The sequence below is a fragment of the Nelumbo nucifera genome, chromosome 7 (genome assembly GCF_055504915.1).
Source record: "Nelumbo nucifera cultivar China Antique chromosome 7, China Antique-T2T, whole genome shotgun sequence".
Lineage (NCBI taxonomy): Eukaryota > Viridiplantae > Streptophyta > Magnoliopsida > Proteales > Nelumbonaceae > Nelumbo > Nelumbo nucifera.
Window position 1 is genome coordinate 56,563,542 of NC_142655.1, and position 21,537 is coordinate 56,585,078.

The 21,537-nt window shown below is 36.5% G+C and overlaps 1 protein-coding gene across 1 annotated transcript in view; it reads left to right on the forward strand.

Moving 5' to 3' along the window:
* LOC104599693 (UDP-N-acetylglucosamine diphosphorylase 1-like) overlaps nucleotides 1-17,300 on the forward strand; it is a 42,053-nt gene extending 24,753 nt beyond the window's left edge. The window contains exons 5-15 of the mRNA XM_010262329.3: nucleotides 3,175-3,267; nucleotides 3,369-3,481; nucleotides 3,561-3,635; nucleotides 5,367-5,406; nucleotides 5,504-5,586; nucleotides 5,675-5,752; nucleotides 12,925-13,068; nucleotides 13,785-13,852; nucleotides 16,202-16,316; nucleotides 16,444-16,600; nucleotides 16,923-17,300. Coding sequence (XP_010260631.1) covers nucleotides 3,175-3,267; nucleotides 3,369-3,481; nucleotides 3,561-3,635; nucleotides 5,367-5,406; nucleotides 5,504-5,586; nucleotides 5,675-5,752; nucleotides 12,925-13,068; nucleotides 13,785-13,852; nucleotides 16,202-16,316; nucleotides 16,444-16,600; nucleotides 16,923-17,020 — 1,064 coding nt within the window. The 3' untranslated portion in view covers nucleotides 17,021-17,300. The remainder of the gene's footprint in view (nucleotides 1-3,174; nucleotides 3,268-3,368; nucleotides 3,482-3,560; nucleotides 3,636-5,366; nucleotides 5,407-5,503; nucleotides 5,587-5,674; nucleotides 5,753-12,924; nucleotides 13,069-13,784; nucleotides 13,853-16,201; nucleotides 16,317-16,443; nucleotides 16,601-16,922) is intronic.
* Nucleotides 17,301-21,537: the final 4,237 nt, after the last annotated feature.

Here is a 21,537-nt window from a genome sequence, read left to right on the forward strand (position 1 = left end):
GCTAAAATCTTTGATGGAAGAACTTGGAGTTGAATATGACAAGGCAATGATGTTGTACTGTGATAATCAGGCTGCCAACAACATTGCTCACAACCCAGTGCAACATGATAGAACCAAGCATATTGAAGTTGATCGACACTTTATTAGGGAAAGGGTCTCTTCGGGTGAAGTGTGTATTCCTTTCATCACATCTGAAGGACAGTTGGCAGATTTTCTCACCAAAGGCAAAACTTCAGCATGATACCAGCAAGCTTGGCATGATTGACATCTATGCTCAGCTTGAGGGGGAGTGTAGAGAAGATGGGCCGAATGGCCCATAGGTTGCTTATTCTTTCTTGTTATTTATGTTTCTTTTCTGTAATGGGCCTTATTCTGGGTCCATCCAGTCAATATTAAATTTTGTGCAATTTCTTGCCCAACTAAGGGCCTCCTTGTAATTATTCAAATATTTCTAATAAAACAGTGTTAGGGGACTGAGAGAGAGTGAGTTCGAAATCCTCTTCTCAGACCCTCATTGCGAAACCCTCAACTCTCTTCTCTTCAGTTTTCTTCACTCACCAATTGAACCTAACCATCATCTGGGAGACAGTCAGGGAGAGTTCTTGAAAGATGTGAAGAAGTTTCAGAGACTTGTAGGGAGACTCTTGTATTTGTCTATGACCAGGCCTGATATTGCTTATGCAGTGGGTGTCCTTAATCAGTTCATGCCAATCCTAAGACAACTCACCTTGAAGCTGCAGAAAGGATCCTCAGATACCTCAAGAAGTTTCCTGGAGCTGGTTTTCTGTTCCAGAAACATGGACATTTAAAGGTGGAGGTATATACTGATGCTGATTGGGCAAGGGCAGTTGATGACTGAAAGTCTACCAGTGGATATTGTGCCTTTGTAGGGGGAAACCTAGTCACATGGAGAGGTAAGAAGCAAAGTGTGGTGGCTAGGTCTAGTGTTGAAGCAGAATACAGAGCTATGTCTCATGGAGTTGCTGAAATCATGTGGATAAGAAATCTATTAGGAGAATTGGGTTTTATAGTTAGCAACCCTATGTCACTCTATTGCAACAATAAGGCTGCTATCAACATTGCAGCTAATCTAGTCTTCCATGATAGGACGAAACACATTGAAGTGGACAAGCATTTTATTATAGAGAAACTTGTAAGTGGAGAAGTGTGCACCCCATATGTTAGCTCAGAAGAACAACTTGTAGACATCTTCACCAAAGGCCTTCATGATGTGCGGCATAATGATTTGTGTGACAAGTTGGGCATGATTGACATCTATGCTCCAACTTGAGGGGGAGTGTTGAAAGTGTTAAAATAATTGATTTTATGTTTGTTAGGGTCTGTTTGGCTGATTAAATCCTTTTTTATTTTAATCTATTATTGTACTATCACTTAGTAGGGGCAGAAGGGTCATTTCCCTTCTTATTTTTTCACCCTATATATTATAATGAAGCTGGCGCCACCAGCACTGTTCCATTGCCTCAACATTTCTTCCTTCCTTCTTCTCTTCTCTTCTCTCCTCTCCTCTTCTCTTCTCTTCTCTTCTCTTTGTTGTAACCTTCAATCAGATTTACTGTCAAGAGAGTCTTATGTGGTAAACAAGTACCACGTAGGCTAAAAGGAATTTTTTTATAAAATGGTTGTAAGGCCAGAAAATGAATGTAGGATAACAACATATCCAAAACACGAGTGTAGTAAAAAATGCTAATTTTGATATGGACGAAGGGGCAAACTATAAGGGACAAGGTCAGAAATTAATTTAATTGAAGGAGCCTAGGAGTAGCTCCGATAGTTGATAAAATGAGAGAAATTAGACTAAGATGGCTTGGTGGTATGCATGGAAGACTATGTACAGCACCTGTAAGAAGTGATCTATTACAAGTTGAAGGAGAAGAACAAAAAGGATATGGGTTGAAGTAATAAGAAATTATTTAAAGGCTCATAATTTAACAATGTATATGGAACTAAAAGGAATGGAATGGGATGACAAGATTTATGTCGCCAACCCCATATGATGATGAAACCTTAATTCTGGTGGAAATTCTCTGGGTACTCTAAGACAATCTCGTGTGGGGAGAGTTCAGAAATCATGCAGTAAACATATGCATATTTATCCCAGTTGGAGTAGAGAGTCCTCCAAGGGCCAAGCTTGTTGCACTACTCAAAGGATTAAAATTAGCATATGCTGCAGGTTGGAGTGTTTAATTGTTCAAGGGGACTGCCAAGTAGCTGGAACTTGGTTTCTTTTGGGGGTGGAAGGACCATGGACTCTAAGACTTATTATAAGGTCACTGGCTTCTTACTTGAATTGCTGTTTTGATAGATTTTGTTGTCATCTAGATCTAGATCTATATCTCATGCACTTGGAGAGTAGGTGGTGTATATCAAAATGGTTTCATAATCAATAATGTCTCAGTTATGTTACTGATAAAAAATAATGTTCTCATAATTTATAACAATTTACTTATTTGTTTCCATAGAAAAATACAAACAGTATATTTTTTACTAATAACTGTAAATCTTTATTAGTTGTTTCAAAAGAATAGTATGTACATAGTTTTGTGTCAGAAACACCCAATCATTTATCCTATTGGACCAAACCCCAGAATAATCTCTCCCTGTTAGCTCCTTGTTTGGATAATGCATCAGTGTAACTGTTGGCAGTTCATTGTGTCCACTTTAGCAAATTCATGCCTATACTGTCAGTTGCCTTATCTCCCTAAAAATACAAATGGTATTTTTCACAAATAAATATAATAATTTCCTTCAAATTTGATTGGATATAAGTTTTAAAAAAGATAAGTACCTTGGGAACTGAAAATAGAAATTATGATATTAAGTATTGAGTAGGAAATCCAGATACATATTTATCCTGGCTTTTATGAAATGAAGATTTACGTCTGTGTATTCCATCTGTATCTGGGATCTTAAATCAGAACATTCATTAGCTTTATAGTTACTATGAAAACATAGTATATCCAAAACTGTTGATAACATCTTGGCTCTTTTTTTTTTTCAGAAGTCTAGTGACAGTTCTGTGTTTATTGGTTTAAAAAACATTAATATACAGAGTCCTGCAGCTTTTAAATTTTAATAATGTAGTTTGCCATGTTGGATCATCTTATAGTTCAGATGGTTCCATTTGCTTATACCTTTTACTTTCTATTATATTAGACATTGGGCTTCCATCAGGAAAGTCATTATTTCAACTCCAAGCAGAAAGAATTTTATGCGTTCAAAGACTTGCAGCTCAATCTGTAAATGAGGGTAAGATTTTACTTTCTCTACTTTCAGTTTATTCCAATTTGTATCACTTGTAATCCTAACGTTTTTCTTTCATCTCTTTCCTTATATATTATTATCTGCAGGCTCAGCTGGTTTTGTGCCAATACATTGGTATATAATGACTAGCCCATTCACTGATGATGCTACACGCAAGTTTTTTGAAAGTCATAAATATTTTGGCCTTGAACCTGATCAAGTAAGATATCTACACTTCGTTATTGTTGTTATTGGCTCTCTCGCTCTCTATCTTATGGAGATCTTTTTCTTTACTGCAGGTCACATTCTTCCAACAAGGTACTATACCTTGTATTTCTAAAGATGGCAGATTTATCATGGAGAGTCCATATAAAGTATGATTTGACCTGTTTCTTTACATGCTATTTTTATTTTTATGGTTTGGAGCAATCTGAAAATATTAATTAGATGGCCCAGTGATCTTTTGGTATTTCAACCTCACTCGTTATGCTTGCTTTCAACTCAACATAGCATCCATGGATGAATTCAATTATGCATGCTAGAATTTCAGTTCCAGATGATTATTATGCTTCCTGTTGATTTTAAAGAAACAATGATTGAAATAATTTAAAGTGAACATAAGTAGGAAATAGGGAAGAAGTGATTAGGATAGTTCCTTTAAGTGTCATATTGTCAAAGAAGTGATGACTGCAACAGTTTCCATAAGAAAAATGTGGAAAAGGAGAAATGTTGACCAAGTTTGGTAAGAACCAAGGTCTTGCCTATTTTCCAAGTTACTAGTGGTATCCACTATTTTGATTTGATACCTTGGTTTCCTATTTCATTGATGTGGAATTTTGTAGATCCTATTTCCAAGTTAGTGTCTTCTAACTAGAACTGATTAATTTTTTTTGAAGAATCAAGAAGAAAGAAAATTTATTAAAAGCAAAGATTACATCCTATCACATTGGTTGTCTAGATGACACACCAACATCAAGTACATACTTCAATTACATGTCCAGGATTTTAAACTGAGAATGCATCTACATTACAAGGCTGTAACACAAGTGAATTCCAGAAATTTTCCAATAAATCAACTTTGGAGACTTCTGAACTCCAAATTATCACAACCCCTCCTGACAATCCCGAAGCTTGTAAGTCCACCCACTCTGCACCCTCCTCTCCCCAAATATCCAGTTTCATTCTCAAGTCAAAACTTTCCAATTTTGTTTCCTCCAACAATACCACAACTGTTTTGGTGTTTGTAATTAAATTTCTTACCATTTCCGTCTTTTCCATTCCTCAAACCTCCCACCTTCCAACTGAGAATCTTCATCCCTCTTCCCCTCCCCCCTCCCCCACTGTCCTATTCCTCTTTACTCGTTCTCGTCCAAATTTTCCTCTTCTTCCTCTTCCTCGTTCCACCCCTTGTTTTTCTCTAGGATTTCTCTTTTTCTCTCTTTCTCTTCTTTCTTCTTCTACTCAAATTTCTCAAATGCAATTTTGGCAAAACCTTCCCCACCCCAGAAGACTAATCCAAGTGATTTCCCAATCTGAACCTCCCTCTCTACCAACTTTTCTATATTAACCTCCCCATCTTGTATTACCTCTGAATCAGTTCGAACAATTTGAGGGGAGTGCAAGTTACCTCCTCTCCTTCCCCCTCCCTTGTTTTGTTTACTTCATTTCTTTCCTTTCCTTTCTCCTCTTCCTGACTCTGCAGTAGTTCTGATTGTCTCCTTTTCCTATTATAAACCTTGTTTTGAGATTCTCCTCCTTCCTCCCCTTCCCTCTTTCTTCTATTTGTCTTTTTTTTTCTCCCTTTCTCTTCCTTTTACACTTTCTTTACCCTCATAATCTCCTTAATTTTTCCTGTTTCATAAGGATCTGCAGACTGCATGAAGACAATTTTATAATGTTAATCTTCTATATAGATTGTAACCTTTAGTAATGCCAATCTCAGGTTTTAGGTCTCATGCAAGAGAAATAAAATTCGAGATTCATATATACTATAACTCTTTGCTATTCAATAATCATGTTATTTTGCTATCTTTTGGAGGCACAGTTTTTTCGAAGTATACTTTTTCTCTTGTAGTAGACATTTAATATGTGTTTTTTGAAGCCAGGTAGCGAAGGCTCCAGATGGAAATGGGGGAGTTTACTCAGGTATCATCTTTAGGTTATTACAGCATCTTAATCCCATGGTTTCCTCCTATTTGGTGAGTAAATACTGATTCTTTTTTTGATTGAACTTATTAATCAGCTCTGAAATATTCAAGATTGTTGGAGGATATGGCCATGAGAGGTGTGAGATATTTGGATTGCTATGGAGTTGATAATGCATTGGTGAGACTCTTTCTTCTGTTACTCATTGCTAAGGTTTCTGATAATCATCTTCTTTTTTGATTTATAGTTTTCAATATCTTAAAATCAGGTTCGTGTTGCGGATCCAACTTCCTTAGGATATTTTATTGATAAAGGAGTAGCTGCAGCAGCAAAAGTTGTCCGTAAGGTAATTGACACAAAATTATCAAATTGTTCCTAGTGAAACAGTTCTTAGTAAACTCTTGATGCAGTTCAGGCTTTGAATTTTCGTCTATTTATTTTCTTAGACTGTGTTTGGTTGCATAGAAAGTAAAAAAGAAAAGAAAGTAAGATGGAAATATATTTTCAAGAATGCAGTTGGGTAGAAAACCTAATAAGGAAAAGAAAATGGGAAGAAAATTAGGCCCATGATTTTTGTTTTATCCCCCAAAATTGTCTTACAAGATGAAGAAATAAATGAAAAGAAATAAGAATAAAATTGAAAGAAAAAACATTTGATGGTTGGGGGGGGGGGAGTCCTTCATTATGTCTCTCAAGCTTCTCTCGTTGTCTTTGTAATCCATCCAATGATAACCTAGAGGAAATAAAGTTTTGTTTATAATTTTTTGGGGACCCACTTTCACCTTTTCTCTTTACCTTGGTAGCTGATGTGTTCAGTTGAATTATAACTAGGGCTGATAGGGAAGATGTGATAAGGGGATGGAGAGTAGGCACAAACCGAATGAGAAGGTGGAAAACCTGAAAGAATTGATTAGAGCTTTTGAAGGAGTTCCCAATTTGAAAATCAATCTAGGAGAAAGCTGCATAGCCAGAGTAAATCTAGACTTTGAAGAGGTTGAGGCAGTTGCAGATTGTCTTGAGTGTTCCATTTCTTCTTGGCCTTTGTCCTACTTAGGGCTTCCGTTAGGAGCAAACCCTAGGGAGAGTAGGTTCTGGACCCTAGTCTTGGAGAAGATCGAAAAGAGATTAGCTGTGTGGAAGAAAAATTATATCTCTTTGGGTGGGAGGATCCCTTTGATAAAAGCTACCCTCATGAATCTACCTACCTATTACCTCTTTGTCTTTAGGATATCATCTAGGGAAGCAAAGAAATTGGAAAAATTGATGAGAGATTTTCTTTGGGAACCAGGAGAAGGTATAAAAGATCACTTAATTAATTGGGGGATTGTGGGTAGAAGCAAAGAGGAAGGAGGATTAGGGCTCGGGAATGTGCTTAAAAAAAAACTCAGCTTTGTGGCTGTGGAGGTGGCCTTTGGAGCGAGATAGACTCTGGCACGAAGTAGTGAAGAGTATTCATGGATGTACAGAGAGTGGTTGGGATGCTAGTGCATCAAGGAGGGCTATCCTAGCCACACCATGGAAATCAATTCAGAAAATTCTTCTGTAGTTCCTCAGTTGTGTCAGGCATGATGCTTGTTCTAGTAATTCTATTCGGTTTTGGGAGGACATTTGGGTTGGAGATCTCCCTCTAAAAGACCTTTTTCCTTCTTTGTACTTTGTTTCTTTGTATAAAAAAGAGGTGATCTCAAAATTCCTTCCGTTGATTTTAAATTTGTCAGCGTTATCTTGGGATTTTGGTTTCCGAAGAGGGTTAAGGGATGGGGAAATTGAGTGTTTGTCTACTCTTCTGTGTCTCCTTGATAAGGTTTGGCTAGATCCCTCGAAACCTAATAAAAGGATTTGGGCCATTCACCCCAATGGGTCTTTTTCTTGTGGCTCCATTTTCAATTTCCTCTGCCAAACTTCCTCTCAACAAAGTTTCCCTTCCAAAGAAGTCTGGTGTAGGCCGGTCCCCCCCAAGGTTATGGCTTGTGTTGGGAAGTGTGGCATGGTAAAGTAAACACAATGGATAACCTACAAAAGAGAAGACCCGTCCTTTGTATTTCACCAAACTCGTGCATTCTTTGCAGATCTCATGGTGAGGATTGTAATCATCTATTTTTAACTTGTAGTGTAACTACAGAGCTCTGGGTTTGGCTTCTATCTTTGTCTGGGTGTAGTTGGGATATGCCAGCAGAAGTAAGCACAATCTTTAACCCTTCTTTTTTCTCTTGGCCCCATAAAAGAGGAAGGAAAATGTGGAGGTGCACGCAAGCAGTATTGTTATGGACAGTGGGAAGAAAGGAATGCTAGGATCTTCCAAGAAAAAGGAAGGAGCAGTCAAGCCTTAAAGGACTGCATTATGTACAAGTCAATACATTGGTTAAAGACTCTACAATTATTTAACCATTTTTCTTTTATTGATTGTTGGAAGGATTGGAAGTTGGTAGCAAGCTGTTCCTCCTACAAGGTAAGGGTATTGACTAGCTGGGTCCCCCCTCCTCTTGGTTCTTTGAAGCTGAATTTTGATGGGAGTAGCCAGGGTAACCCGGGTCCCTCTGGGATGGGAGGTGTACTGAGGAATGACTCTGGAGAGGTTGTCTTACTCTACTATGGCCCTTTAGGTGTTGGGAACTCTATCCAGGCAGAACTGTTAGCTGCGATACAAGGAATACTTCTTGCAAAAGAAGTGGAAGTGGAACAGCTTCTGATTGAAGGAGATTCTAAAATAGTGGTGGACTGGTTAAATAATCCGGAGGATGTCACTTGGGGCTACAAAAATGAGTTAAAGAAATTCAAATGGCTGACAAGAAATATGTCTATAACAGTACAGTGGGTTGGTAGATCAGCTAATGCATTTGCCGATTTGTCTTGGCAAAACAAGGGATAAATAGGGAAATATTGTTCTGGGCACAACTGTAACTCTTGTTTAACATCAACATTCATGTAATCTCTGTTGTAGTTTTTGTATTTGCTGTTTGGAGAGGCGGCACCTCGCGCCTCTAAGGGTATTTTCATGTAACCAATCATTAAATTAATGGAAGATGATTTTATTTATCAAAAAAAAAGCTTCTATGGATTTTTTTTCTTTGATTGGTTATTTTTATGGAGTTAGAAAAGAGAGATCATTAAGATGCACAAAGGGATTCCAGGAAACAATTTTGAGAGGGTGGTTTGTGTTAGAATAGATAGTTTTATCTGTTCTAGGTGCCACAAGGGGTAAATATGTCTTTATGGTTGTTTTAAGTGCTGCCCTATATATATTAATAAATTCTGGCACCACCAGAACTATTTTTGGATCGCAACTCTTTCTTCTCTCTTCCTCCTCTTCTTCTTTTTTATTTTTTCTACTGTTTTTTTCTTCTAATACGGTAGCAGAGCATAACGACTGGGATTAAGAACAGATCGATCAATTTTTTTCTCTTCTTCTTGCTTCCTACTTCAGACCGAGATCAAAAGGATCAACTTTTGACTGATACAGCAGAGTTCTTTACCTCTTTCTTCTCCCCCTAGGTCGTGTACCAAGAAAAACAGATACTGAAGTTTCTAAATGCTGTGAGGAAGTGTGTATTCGGTTTCTAACCCTTTTTCTGTCAATCGTGTGATCCTTATACCTAAGAATGAGAATTCTGTAGGTCGCGAATGACCTGTTTTTGACTGGCAACATTGCTCATGGTCCCTCCTGGTGGTTGAGGTGATAACATGGTCTGGAATTGTGGTGGACTGTGACTGTGGAGTCTGTTTCAACCCTAAAAATAACCTAAAATTTGTTTTTTGGGAAAAAATAGAGCTGGTTTGTGTCCAGATTGTGTCCAGACTGCAGTATGTGAACTGTAGTTCTAGTGTGTTTCTAGGACTGATTTGTGTCAGGACAGACCCTTGGGTGTGTACTTGGAGCTGAATAGTGAACAGAATTATGTCCTCTGAAAATTCTGCAACTTCAGGTGTTAGTGTAAGTCAAAACGAAAAGAGTGGGGGGATGGATATGAGTTTCTTTGTGGTTGTGATTCCCTTTGATGGACTCAATTTCCTTGAATGGTCCAGGGGAATTAAGCTCTACATTACTGCCATGGGAAAAATAGGGTATATCAATGGTAAGGTGAAGGAACCAAAGACTAGAAGTGCTGAACATGACAGATGGGATCAAGAGAATAGTATGGTGATGTTGTGGCTCTTGGTGTCCATGCTGCCACAAGTGAGGAAAACTTTTATGTGGGCTCAAACAGCTTGTGAAATATGGGAACAAGCAAAATCTACCTATTTAGAACAAAGACACTATGCAGAGATCTACCAATTGCAAGATAAATCATCCACTTGTAAGCAAGGGGAGAGGAGTCTCTTAATATATTACTCAGATTTGACATCAATCTGGAAAGAGCTGGACCATTATCAAAGTATGAATTGGAAGTGTGATGAAGATGCAAAAGCTTACAAGTCCCTTGTCTCCTAGCAGAGGGTATTTGCTTTTCTCTTGGGGCTGAATCCTATATATGAGTCTATCAGAGTACAGGTATTGAGAAGCAAGGACCTATCTTCAGTCCAGGAGGTCTATGCCTTAGTCTAGTCTGAGGAGAGTAGAAGTGTGATGAATTGTTCAAACGGGGAACTGGTTGCCCTAGTAGTCAAGGGAGGTACAAGTGGAAATGGAGGGGGTTCTTTTAAGAAGGGTGACTTTCAAAAGAGGGTGGATGATAAAGACAAACTTTAATGTACACACTGACAAAAGTCTAGGCACACTAGAGACACATGTTGGGATCTCCATGGGAAGCCTAAGTGGGCTAAGGAATTGAGTAAAAAATCAGCATTTGATCAAGGAAAAAAGCCAAGTCAGTAGAATCAGAAGAAATACAATTCAGCAAATGTTGCCTCTCAAGAAACTATTCCCACGGTACCTCAAGGACATCCCTCTAGTTCTGATCCCAAGGAAGAGATTATCAATTCTTTTCGTGACCATTTGGAGCTATATGGTAGGACACTTCGTCAGGTGGATTCTGGCCCTACTCCTACTTTTTTTGCGTCTACATCAGGTAACTCTGCTACTACCATGTGTCATCTCATACATCTGAATCCCTTGAACAATTAACTCTGAAGCTTCAAATCACATGACTGGTATGTCAAATTTGTTTCAGACATATAACCTCCTCTCTAGAAGAGATAAGGTGAGACTAGATGATGGTTGATTCTCTATCATAGCCGATGAAGGAACCATCTCCCTTCTATTTGGCCTTACCCTCTCAAATGTGTTGTATGTTCCAAAATTGCCTACAAATTTACTTTCCATCAGTAGTATTACTCACTCTTTAAATTACTCAGTAACCTTCTTTCCTTCTTATGTGTCCCAAGATTTGACCTTAGGGAGGACGATTGGTAAAGTAAGTATGGTGGATGGTCTCTACGTGTTAGAGAATCAAGCTACTCTTATAGTTGCAAAGTCTTCGAGTCTGCCTAGTGAGAGTCAAGCCTACTTATGGCATAATCGTCTTGGTCATTTTTCTTTTGAGTCGTTAAAGGTTATATTTCCAGATTTATTTTAAGTCTTTATCATTAAATGAGTTGCAATGTCATACATGTCAATTGAGTAAACATTGTAGAAGTTATTTCCTTTAAGAAATAAAAGATATGAATTTCCTTTTCACATCGTCTATTCTGATGTTTGGGGCCTTGTTACTTTACCTTCTGAAATTGGCTTTAAGTATTTCATTACTTTAATTGATGACTACTCTAGGTATACCTGTATTTATCCTATGCGATCTAGAGATGGGGTGCTGAAGATTGTAAAAGATTTTCAACGCATGATTTTTACTCAATTCCAGACTGAGATTCTTATTTTCCAGTCGAACAACGCAAAGGAGTATTTTCATAGTAATCTCATGGAACAGTTTGGATCTTCAAGATTCGGCTTAGCTTCCTTACTGGTAATAAATTCGAGCTTACCTCTTCCACTGATTGTAAGCTTGGATGATTGAGACCATTCAAGCAAATTTGTTCCATCAAGTTTTACAGTAGTGATCTGCCCTTCGGCGTTGTCATCGCTTCCCAAGAGATACGTATGCGGATGTCTTTGTGTGAGTCCATTGATCACAACCCCTCCAAAAAAAAATATTTCTCACCAGCACCACAATATTCCAACACTAGCTGAACTCCCAAACACCTTTCCCACAAGGTTAGACACGAGTTACAACTAAAAACTAAGAAAAGTAGGTACTGGCGACAAAACATGGGAAGAAAAATAATTCCCAAAAAGGTTTTAGGGCTCCAAAAAATTCAGGATTATTTCCTATAGTTCCAAGGGTTTACCATGACTCAAATACAAGAGGTTTCAACAGCAACCAACCCACCATACTAGCATGCAAGCCCTAAACTCTAGATCTGGATTTTTCGCCAATTTTCATCCAAAAAATCCAAGAAAAATCTAAAACAGCTTCAAACCACCATGAAACTTATACCAAAATTCCCCTAAAATCAAGGTGAATCAATGATCATCAAAAACCCATGAGGATGTCGCTGATTGTACGGACTACTGACGTCAACCGGCGCCATGCTGACGCCAGTAGGCCTGTCTGTGAGTCACAATCAACAGCAGATAGTTTCCTTGATCGTGAGATGCTTTGATACCAAGTTGGAAGGTTTAGAGATGTTGAGAAGAAGAAGAAGAAGAAAGTGTCAAGAATGCTTGGTGTGTTATTGTTCACACCAAGAGACTTTTCGTTTTACTTCACAAGCAAAATTACAAATGTGCCCTTGAATAGGTATCCAAATACAAATATTCATAAAAGGACAGGAATGCCCTTACACTCTTAACACTTACCCCACACAAACTCATAATTTTCAAGGTCAAAATGAAATAAGGAACCATAATTAGCCATGTTTCATGGACAAGGCTGTAGATAATTGTCTCCTTACATGTAAAATAGTGATTTTATGGGTTAAGATGGAGTAAGGAGCCATAGTCAACCAAGTTTCATAGACAAGGCTGTAGATGGTTATCTCCTTACATGTGTTTTAATATGAGACAAGGAATAAAAGAAAGAAAAGAATAAGGGAAGAAAGAAAGGAAGGAATAAAAGAAAGAAAAAAAAATAGTCTATAATTTATACACTATTTCCATACAACATTTCCAACATATTTCCTATATTTGGATGACTTTCATTCCCACCAATACCAACATTTTAAACCTTGGGTCTGATGTGTAGAAGGTATATGACTTCCACAGTTGTAGCCTCTATCTTCTCCAGGAAGTACTTAATGACTTTGTTATCAAATGCTAGTGTAGCACTTTTGATCCTTACAAACAGAAGATGCAAATACAAGAATCTGCAGAAAACAACTATATATGATTCTTATTTTAAACTTAAAAAACTCATTTAGAAGCCATTTTTACTAAACTCTATAATGCTGTAATGTATATGGATTGCTTGCATTACTTATGTTGGTAACCTGTATCTATTTACTATTACTTCAGAATGTTACTACCATTGTATTTTATCAAAATGGTCAAATTATTTACTAATATACTTTCAAAAATTTAATTTGTAGCAGGCATACCCACAAGAAAAGGTTGGTGTTTTTGTCCGACGAGGTAAAGGTGGCCCTCTCGCTGTGGTTGAGTATAGTGAGTTAGATCCAATGCTGGCTTCTGAAATCAATCAAGAGACTGGACGGCTTCGCTTTTGTTGGAGTAATGTATAGTTTCCGTCCATCGTCTTTGATTTAGTATCAGTAGCCTTGATTGTAATTCTATGTTACTTGTGCATACATTTTCAAGCCCAAAATTTCACAGTGATGTTTAAAGAGATGAGTGTGATATCATGTATGTTAGTTGCCATCCTTGCTGGGTGAAATTGCATGGTTTTTCAATTAAGATATTGTGTTCACAATTTCCTCTTTGCATTTCATGTTACTGACAATTTGGAAGTTTGCATTATCAGTCTACCATGGATTTTACTCGGTAGTTCCTTAAGCTTGTTTCAGTAGAAAGGCAGTAGAAAGGTGAATTCATTCATTCAATTTCTTCATGGAAAACATGTAGATATTTCAGGTACTGCAAACATAGAGTGGGCAGTTAGTGATCTCAGCTGTTTTTTCTTGTCCCCCAATCCTGTGTGTGTGTGTGTGTAGGTTTGGTTCTTTCATTTCCAAGTTACAGGATTTTAGCCTTTTGAAATTTAAGTGTGAATTGTTCCTAAGAAGTTTTAAGTTAAGGATGTTTGGCAGTATTAGCCTGTCACTAACTGCATGCTAAGCTTCCTTATTAATGTTTTGTCAACTTTTTGAACTATAGAAAGTCGTGTTTGTGCTCTATGAAGTTGTGTTCTTAAGAGATCCTCCCAAGAATTTTCTAGTCTAAGATTACTTATCTTATGTTGAGTTCTCAAACTTTTTTGTTGTGTGCTTTCCAGGTGTGCTTACATATGTTTACTTTGGATTTTCTAAATCAAGTGGCAAATGGCCTTGAGAAAGACAGCATGTCAGTGTTCTCTCTCTCTCTCTCTCTCTCGTGTGTGTGTGTGTGTGTGTGTTCCAAATGCAAACTTTTATGGGAACTGAATGTTCAAAGAACCTAATATTTGTGTAGTGTCACTAGGTCCACAGTTTATTCATTCATTTTATTATTGCAAATAAAGGATTGCCATTTGTCAGGAAGAGCCTAACTAAAGCCCATCCCTTTTGCACCCACCTCTCTAGGAATCTAAAGATCCCTACCTACAGTGACCACCTCACTCTGTAACACACTCTGCTCAAGAACAACCAAAAACAATAGCAATGGTACTTATTTACAAACTGCTATTCTACACTTGCCTCTTCCCCAACCTTTAATGGCCATCTTCCTGCCCACCACCTTCCCCAGGCCAAGCAAATTGAATAGATATGACACTCCCTTGGAGGAAATTAGCTCCTATGTTAGTATCCTCAAAACCAGAGCACCCACTACATTATCTTCTTTGCACAGATCCATTCAGCTTGCTCTATAAGAGTATAAGACTATAGCCATTCACATACATCCAATTGCCTGAAGTACTTAATTGTCCTGTGACTCCCATACCTAATTCTATCTAATTTCAGAAATTGCTTAATGGATATGGAAGAATTGTTAGGACTGGTATACATCTAGATCACTCTATCCAAACTTTCTTCTGGATCACTGCCCAAGGAAGATGCTTCATCTGAAGAATCAGAAACTACACCATTTTGACAAAACCCCTCCAGCTGTCCAGCATTGTGATAGTAAAGCGTAGAAGATTTTTATTAAAATGAAAAAGAGAGGTACACCAAGAAAGGATTAAAATTTCACAACGTATTAGCCAATACATATCATATTGATAGATCACAAATACACCAAATAAGCAGCTTTTGGGGTCTTGAGACATTTCAGGGGGTAGGCAGGCCTTAGATCGACTGCACTAGCCAATTTTTGAAAAAAAAAAAAAAAACTGAAAAAATAAAGCAAGGGGTCGAAACACCTGTGACACACCAGCCGGTGTATCAGGGTATATTGAAATTTTGATCCTTGACGTCAAGTAATAGGGTGATGATAGCACCAATATAAACATCACCAAATTATAAAACAATTATAACAATGTTCCAACTTTAGAAACATATTCAATTCAGGGTGGACCGAAAGCTGGAATTAGAAGAGTCTCTAGTAAAAGGCCATTCCCTAATGTTGGTCCTAGGTATCTGGGTCTTGGGAGGGGTGGCTGGATACAGTCCTGACCTTTGGCATTTTTTTGCACAAAGTGACTGCTCTCAGATTTGAATCTGCATTCTCACGCTTGGCAGCCCATGAATTCTGGAAGCAACAAAAATCCTTTAGCTTCACCTCTCAATTTAATGTAGATGCTGATGGAGGATTGATAAAGAAGATAGAACACCATATTCCATTGGTAAGAGACTCACATGACTCATCAGCAATGAAGGTTTTAGAAACAACAAACTTGCACCCCCCCCCCCCCCAAAAAAAAAAAAAAACACAGAAAAGATAGATGAAGAAAAAGAAAAAAGAAAGAAACTTGCATGAGTGACATGAATTAGAGGGTGGAAAACTGTGAAGGCTTTTTCCTGGGATGTTGGTTCTCTTTTATATATCATTCTACAGTAAGAATCCTTTACTTTTGGGTTGCTTGTAGGAAGGATTTCCTTAAAGAGGGACTTTTTTGAAACATTATCAAACTTTCTTGTGATGTTATCTAGACACTAGTTTTTATCTCTTATACAAAAGCTGTCAACCCAACACTTAAAACCTTGAATGTATTTCTTGTTCCCCTAATGTTAATAAACTTTTGTCCACTGTTTTGTAAAAGAAAAAAAAAATCCAATTGTTTTTCTTTAACAGAATGGATGATAACAGCACAAACCTCTGTAAAAGATTCAACAAATGAAGAAATGCTTCTCTGATATTTGGTCATTGCTTTACAGGGTCAATAGTGGATATTGCTTAAATTATCTTTCTATTCCATATGTCTATTATACTTGGATGAAAATTATGGATCTATGATCAGTTCATTGTGAATTTTAAGTTTTTTCATGCAGTTTTCTGTTGCTCTATAAATTCTTAAGTTTAAATGCATTGCATGCCCATATCATAGATGTAGTTTGTTTTCTTGTTTGTGGAATTTTTTTTTCTTCATTTCTCTTTATAGTTAAGATGGGATCGCTAAACAAGTTTCTGGTCAGAGCAAGTTTTTTGTTTCTTTTTGTAATATTTATCAGAATAAATCAGTTTCATATTTATTGACATTTTCTTGAAGACTTTTGGACTCGTTTGCTAATATTTATTTTAATGCTGGAAAACTTGGTACCATGCAATTGAATGCAGTTTCCACCTTGCTGAGAAGAAAATCCCTTCAATTCATGGATATACCGTGGGATTAAAGTTGGAACAATTCATATTTGATGCATTCACATATGCTCCTTCAACTGCTCTTTTTGAGGTGGATCCCTTTCTTCCCTTCCAACCCCTACAGTCCTCCTTCATCCTTTATTTCAGAAGTGAAATAATGCCCATTTTTGGTTTACACTAATTTTTTGGGACTTGGAATGATTTACTCCTATAATCAGGTCTTACGTGAAGAGGAATTTGCACCAGTTAAAAATGCCAATGGGTCAACTTTTGATACCCCCGATAGTGCTCGTTTGCTTGTTCTCCGTCTTCACACTCGTTGGGTGGTTGCAGCAGGTGGCTTCTTGACACATTCAGTGCCATTATATGCAACTGGTAATTTTTGCTGTTTTAATTCCTTCATGCTCATGTCATGGGTTGTGACAGATGTCACCCAACAAATCATAAAAGCGAAGTGCTAGACACCCCTGAAAGCCTGGCCCTATCTATATCATCAACATTCTCTTGAGCACTCAATCCTTTTAGGTTTTATGTGTAAATGGGGAAGCTACAAGTGCTTATTGCTAAAACTCAAACTATTGCAAACAGACTAACATAGTGTATGAGAAATAGACTCTCAAACAAGATTTGATTAAAATTTAATTATCTCTATATTAACACCTTTTTTTGCTTCTTTGGATTCTTATGTTGAACCCAGGTGTAGAGATCTCACCCCTCTGCTCTTATGCGGGAGAAAATTTAGAAGCTATATGTCGTGGAAGAACATTTCATGCACCCTGTGAGATTACTTTCTAGTTCGGAACTTTACTGATCTAAGTTCAGTTAGATTTAAATGAACTTAGAGGTTTGTCCATCCTATATGGGTAAGTACTTTATAGATGTTGTAATCTGATGTGTGAATTAGAAAGGTATAGGTATAATTTTTTTTTTTGTGAGAGAATTGGCATATTTATATATCATCCATCATCCATTCTATTCTTTATTGTTAATTTTGTATTCACTATCCTCTTGTATTTTCAGCCATTACATTTGATAGATGAACCTAAAGGTTTATTCTTGGGACCTTCTTTTGTTATATCTCATTTCATGCATGAACTGTGGACCTCAATATCCTCATCTCATGCCAGTGACAAGCATGAACTGCAGTGATAATTTAGCATGTTTCCCTTTTTCCTCCTGTTGTTGTCTGAGATACTCCATCATGCAAGTATTGTGTTTTTTCATCTTGTGCATTTTATGGAATTTACATGGAACACTTTGCTTCTAAGAGTGTCAAGTCCTTTAAGTTCAATGATGCAATTGGAATAGTGGTATATTGCTCTGTTTGAATCCAGCATAGGAGCCGTTTTCAATTTGATGGGAGGAAATGAAATGTGATTCTATTCTAGCCTCTACTTATTTCCCCATATCCTTGTGCCTACCTATTATAAAGCTTGCTGTAATCGTAGGGTGTGTTCTAAAACATGAGCGTTTCTGTATTTATTTGTTTTTAAAATTGCTCCATCTGAAAAAAAAAGAAGAAAAAAAATCTTGAACCGTTTGTTTTTTGTTTTGAGAAGCAAAAAAAAAAAAGTTCGTTTTGTTTCAGAAAACAATTTATGTTTCTGAAACCATCAAAATAATTGTTTTTAAAACAAAAACAAATTTTGGATGCCGATACTGTATGATTTATGAAACATGATATCAAGTTACCAAACGAAAACATATTCTTTAAACTGGTAATTCAAGATCACATTTTTGGAAACAAAAAACTTGTACAATCAACAACATATTTTGTTTTTTGTTTTGAGAACTAATTTATTTTCAAACGTTTTGATTTGTTTTGGAAACTTGCAACAAGAAAAACAATATACATTGGAGAACATCCCCTTTTTCAACAGATTACACTTCATATAAAAGGCTTATTTAAGGCCATGTTTGGGAGTGCTTATTGAATAAGTGCTTAAAAACAAGTGCTTATTTGAATAAGCACTTAGGCCATGTTTGGGAGTGCTTAAAAATAAGTGCTTATTTGGGCCATTAAGCACTTATTGGTATTTTGGAAATAAGCTTGAAATAAGTGCTTATTTTAAAAATAAGGGCTTATTTTTTAAGCCCAAATTTCCAGCATTTTTTAAGTGCTTATACAATAAGTATTTATTCAACTTTTTTTTCCAAAATTATCCCTAGTTGAATTTTAAACAAGTACTTTTATGAAAGCACTTTTACGAAAGCACTTTTATAAAAGCACTTTTACGAAAGAACTTTTATGAAAGCACTTTATAAAAGTACTTTCTTAAGGGTACTTTCTCAAAAGTGCATTTGTAAAAATACTTTATGAAACTGCTTTTGTAAAAGTGTTCATAAAAGTACTTTCATAGAAGTGCTTTCGTAAAAGTACTTTTATAAAAGTGTTTTTATAAAAGTGTTTTCAAAGGGTATACTTTGAAAGTTTGAATAAAAATGGAGGACAAAATAATCACAAATGCTTATTTAAGTGCTTATGAGAGGAAAAAACTACCAAACACCCAATACAAAGTAAGTGCTTATTTTTTAGCACTTGAAAAAAGTTGGCTGTCAAATGCAAATAAGTGCTTATTCGAATAAACACTTGTTTTTAAGCACTTATTTTTAACTTAAGCACGGCCGTGTTTGGTAGTGTTTAAAAATATGTGCTTATTTGGGTTGGGAGCACATCATTAAGCACTTATTGGTGTTTGAAAAATAGACCCAAAATAAGTACTTATTTTAAAAATAAGGGCTTATTTTTTGTCCAAATTTCCAGCTTTTTTAAAGTGCTTAAACAATAAGCATTTATTCGATTTTTTCCCAAAACTATCCCTAGTTGAATTTTAAAATATCACTTATAAAATTATCCTTAGTTGAATTTTACAAAAATACTTTCATAAAAGTACTTTCGTAAAAATGCTTTTGTAAAAGTGATTTCATAAAAATGTTTTTACAAAAGTTATTTAGTAAAAGTACTTTCATAAGGGTATATTTTGAAATTTTGAAAGAAAATGAAAGACAAAATAATCACAAATGCTTGTTTAAGTGATTATTGTAGAAAAAGACTATCAAACACTCAATATAAAATAAGTGCTTATTTTTACAATAAGAACATGAAAAAGTCATGCTCTTCCTGTGCTTTAATACTTGAAAATAAGCACCGACTTTCAGCCTTTCAGGAATGGCCCTACATCTGTTGGTCTCTCTGCCTTAGTATATTCACCCGATTAACAAGTTCTCTAATTTGGTTGACCAAGGTAGCTAATGAGGTTATAAGCCATCTGAAAATGTGCATATTTTGATGGTGTTTGGCATGGTTGCGTCTTGATTGTTGCACTGCATGATTTTTCCACATCAGCATGTTGGAGGAAACACAGGCAAAAAGAACATGTTTGCTAACCCTTGTTTTACTCCAAAACAGAACATCTCACCAGCTCTGGTAGTGTTGGTGGAAATACGGTTTTGGTGTTACAGGGCGTTGAAAAATGAGTAGCTTTTTTTTTTAATAACAAGAGTAAAAGCACAGTAAGCACTTAAATGCCACATGGGCATTGCCTTGCCTCAGCAAACAGGTTTCTAATAGAAATGTTGCAGACGACATTTATGGTGTCATGTTGCTGTTTGAGGAAAAATAGAACCATTAAAAACAAAACCATAGGCCATTCATTGCCATTGACCAGCATATATATCATACTCTGGTCTATACCCTTTTAAAGCAGGCACAGATCTAATCATCTAAATACAGGGGTGGTGTCCTTGTTTGTTGTTATTGGAATCAGAAAGCACCCACACCGGAGCCAAGAAGCATCACTTTGTGGATGCCATATATGCAAGCTTATTATAAGTATGGTTCAGGCAGTTCAGTATAGGCATTCGGCTGCCTTTTCCAATTCCTTTGTGTATATATATATTCAAGGCTTTACATATTGGCATCTGATTAAGAAATATGGTGGGTCTATCTCTTCATCTCTTGGCCAATGGGCTGGGTTAATGTATTTGAGTCATCAGATTAATATGCTCTCGTTTGAAGAAGCCGTGGGAATAATCCCACTGTGTTCACTCACTCCCTTAAAAACAATTAAAAAAAATCTTTTTTTTTTAATTATTAGAACTTAAAGTAAGAATATGAGGCAGCTGCCCGGCCCACTTGAAATCTACCATTGCATATTCTGTAATGCATTTAACGGGTCCAAGGGTAGCAGCAAATGCAAAATGATTCCTGTGATCTGAATGGTGCTAACTACACTTGACACTAGAATATTGTTTGCTCGGTTCATGTTATGAATGAAATAGGGTAGATTCTGATGCATACGACTAATTCAGGGATCAAGAAAGGTAGGACTACATTTTCCATTGATTTTTGTTATTTGTTAAGATTAATTTTCTGTTCCGGTCAAAGAAGATGCAACAAATTCAAGGATCAAGAGAAACTATTTACAACTAGTTACAGTGGTAATCAGGGCCATCTAATGGATGGTTGGCACCACAGTGATATAAGTGCCCCAGTGCTAATTTTTATCCAAAATTAAGCAATTAAGCAATTAACCATTAGGGGTGCTCATGATTCGATTAACCAAACCATAGGGGTTTTTTTGAAACCAAACCAGTCCTGCCAGTTTTTCTATATCTCCAAACCGAAATTGAACTGATACCACCAATAAGGTTCTAAATATAGACACAGGCTGCCCGTGTCGGTGCTTTTTTTTTTCCGTTTCACTTTTTTTTTTTGAAATTGGTTCAGAGGGGCCACTTTAAGGCCCGGCTACCCTCTGAACCAGTGGCTGACCCGATACAACCCCTGTATGGGCATATCGGGAAGCCATCGGCATGAAACACATCGGCCGATACAAACCGATACATGTCGATACTTTGAACCTTGACCACCGGTTGCCCGGTTGATCAATTTTAGTTTTTGACTGGTTTGATTCTTCGGTTTTTTGGTTTTTTATACTTATAACATATAAATAAATATATAAAATATTACTATGAATAAATATTATTTTTTAAATAGATAAATATAAATAAATAACTATAAATATAATATATGTATGTATTTATATATAATACATATATTTATTTAATATAGAGATAACATGTGAGACATTAAAAATATATATATAATATACATATAAATATATATCGGTTGATTTGGTTAACTGCCTGTTTTTTTCTAGGTTAACCAAAAACAAAACCGGTTCTTCAGTTTTCTAGAAATACCAAACCAATTGATTCAGTTGACTACATTTTTTTGTTTGATTTGCTCGGTTCAGTTTGGTTTTTCGGTTTTTTATGAGCACCCCTATTAACCATATCGTTTTGTGGCG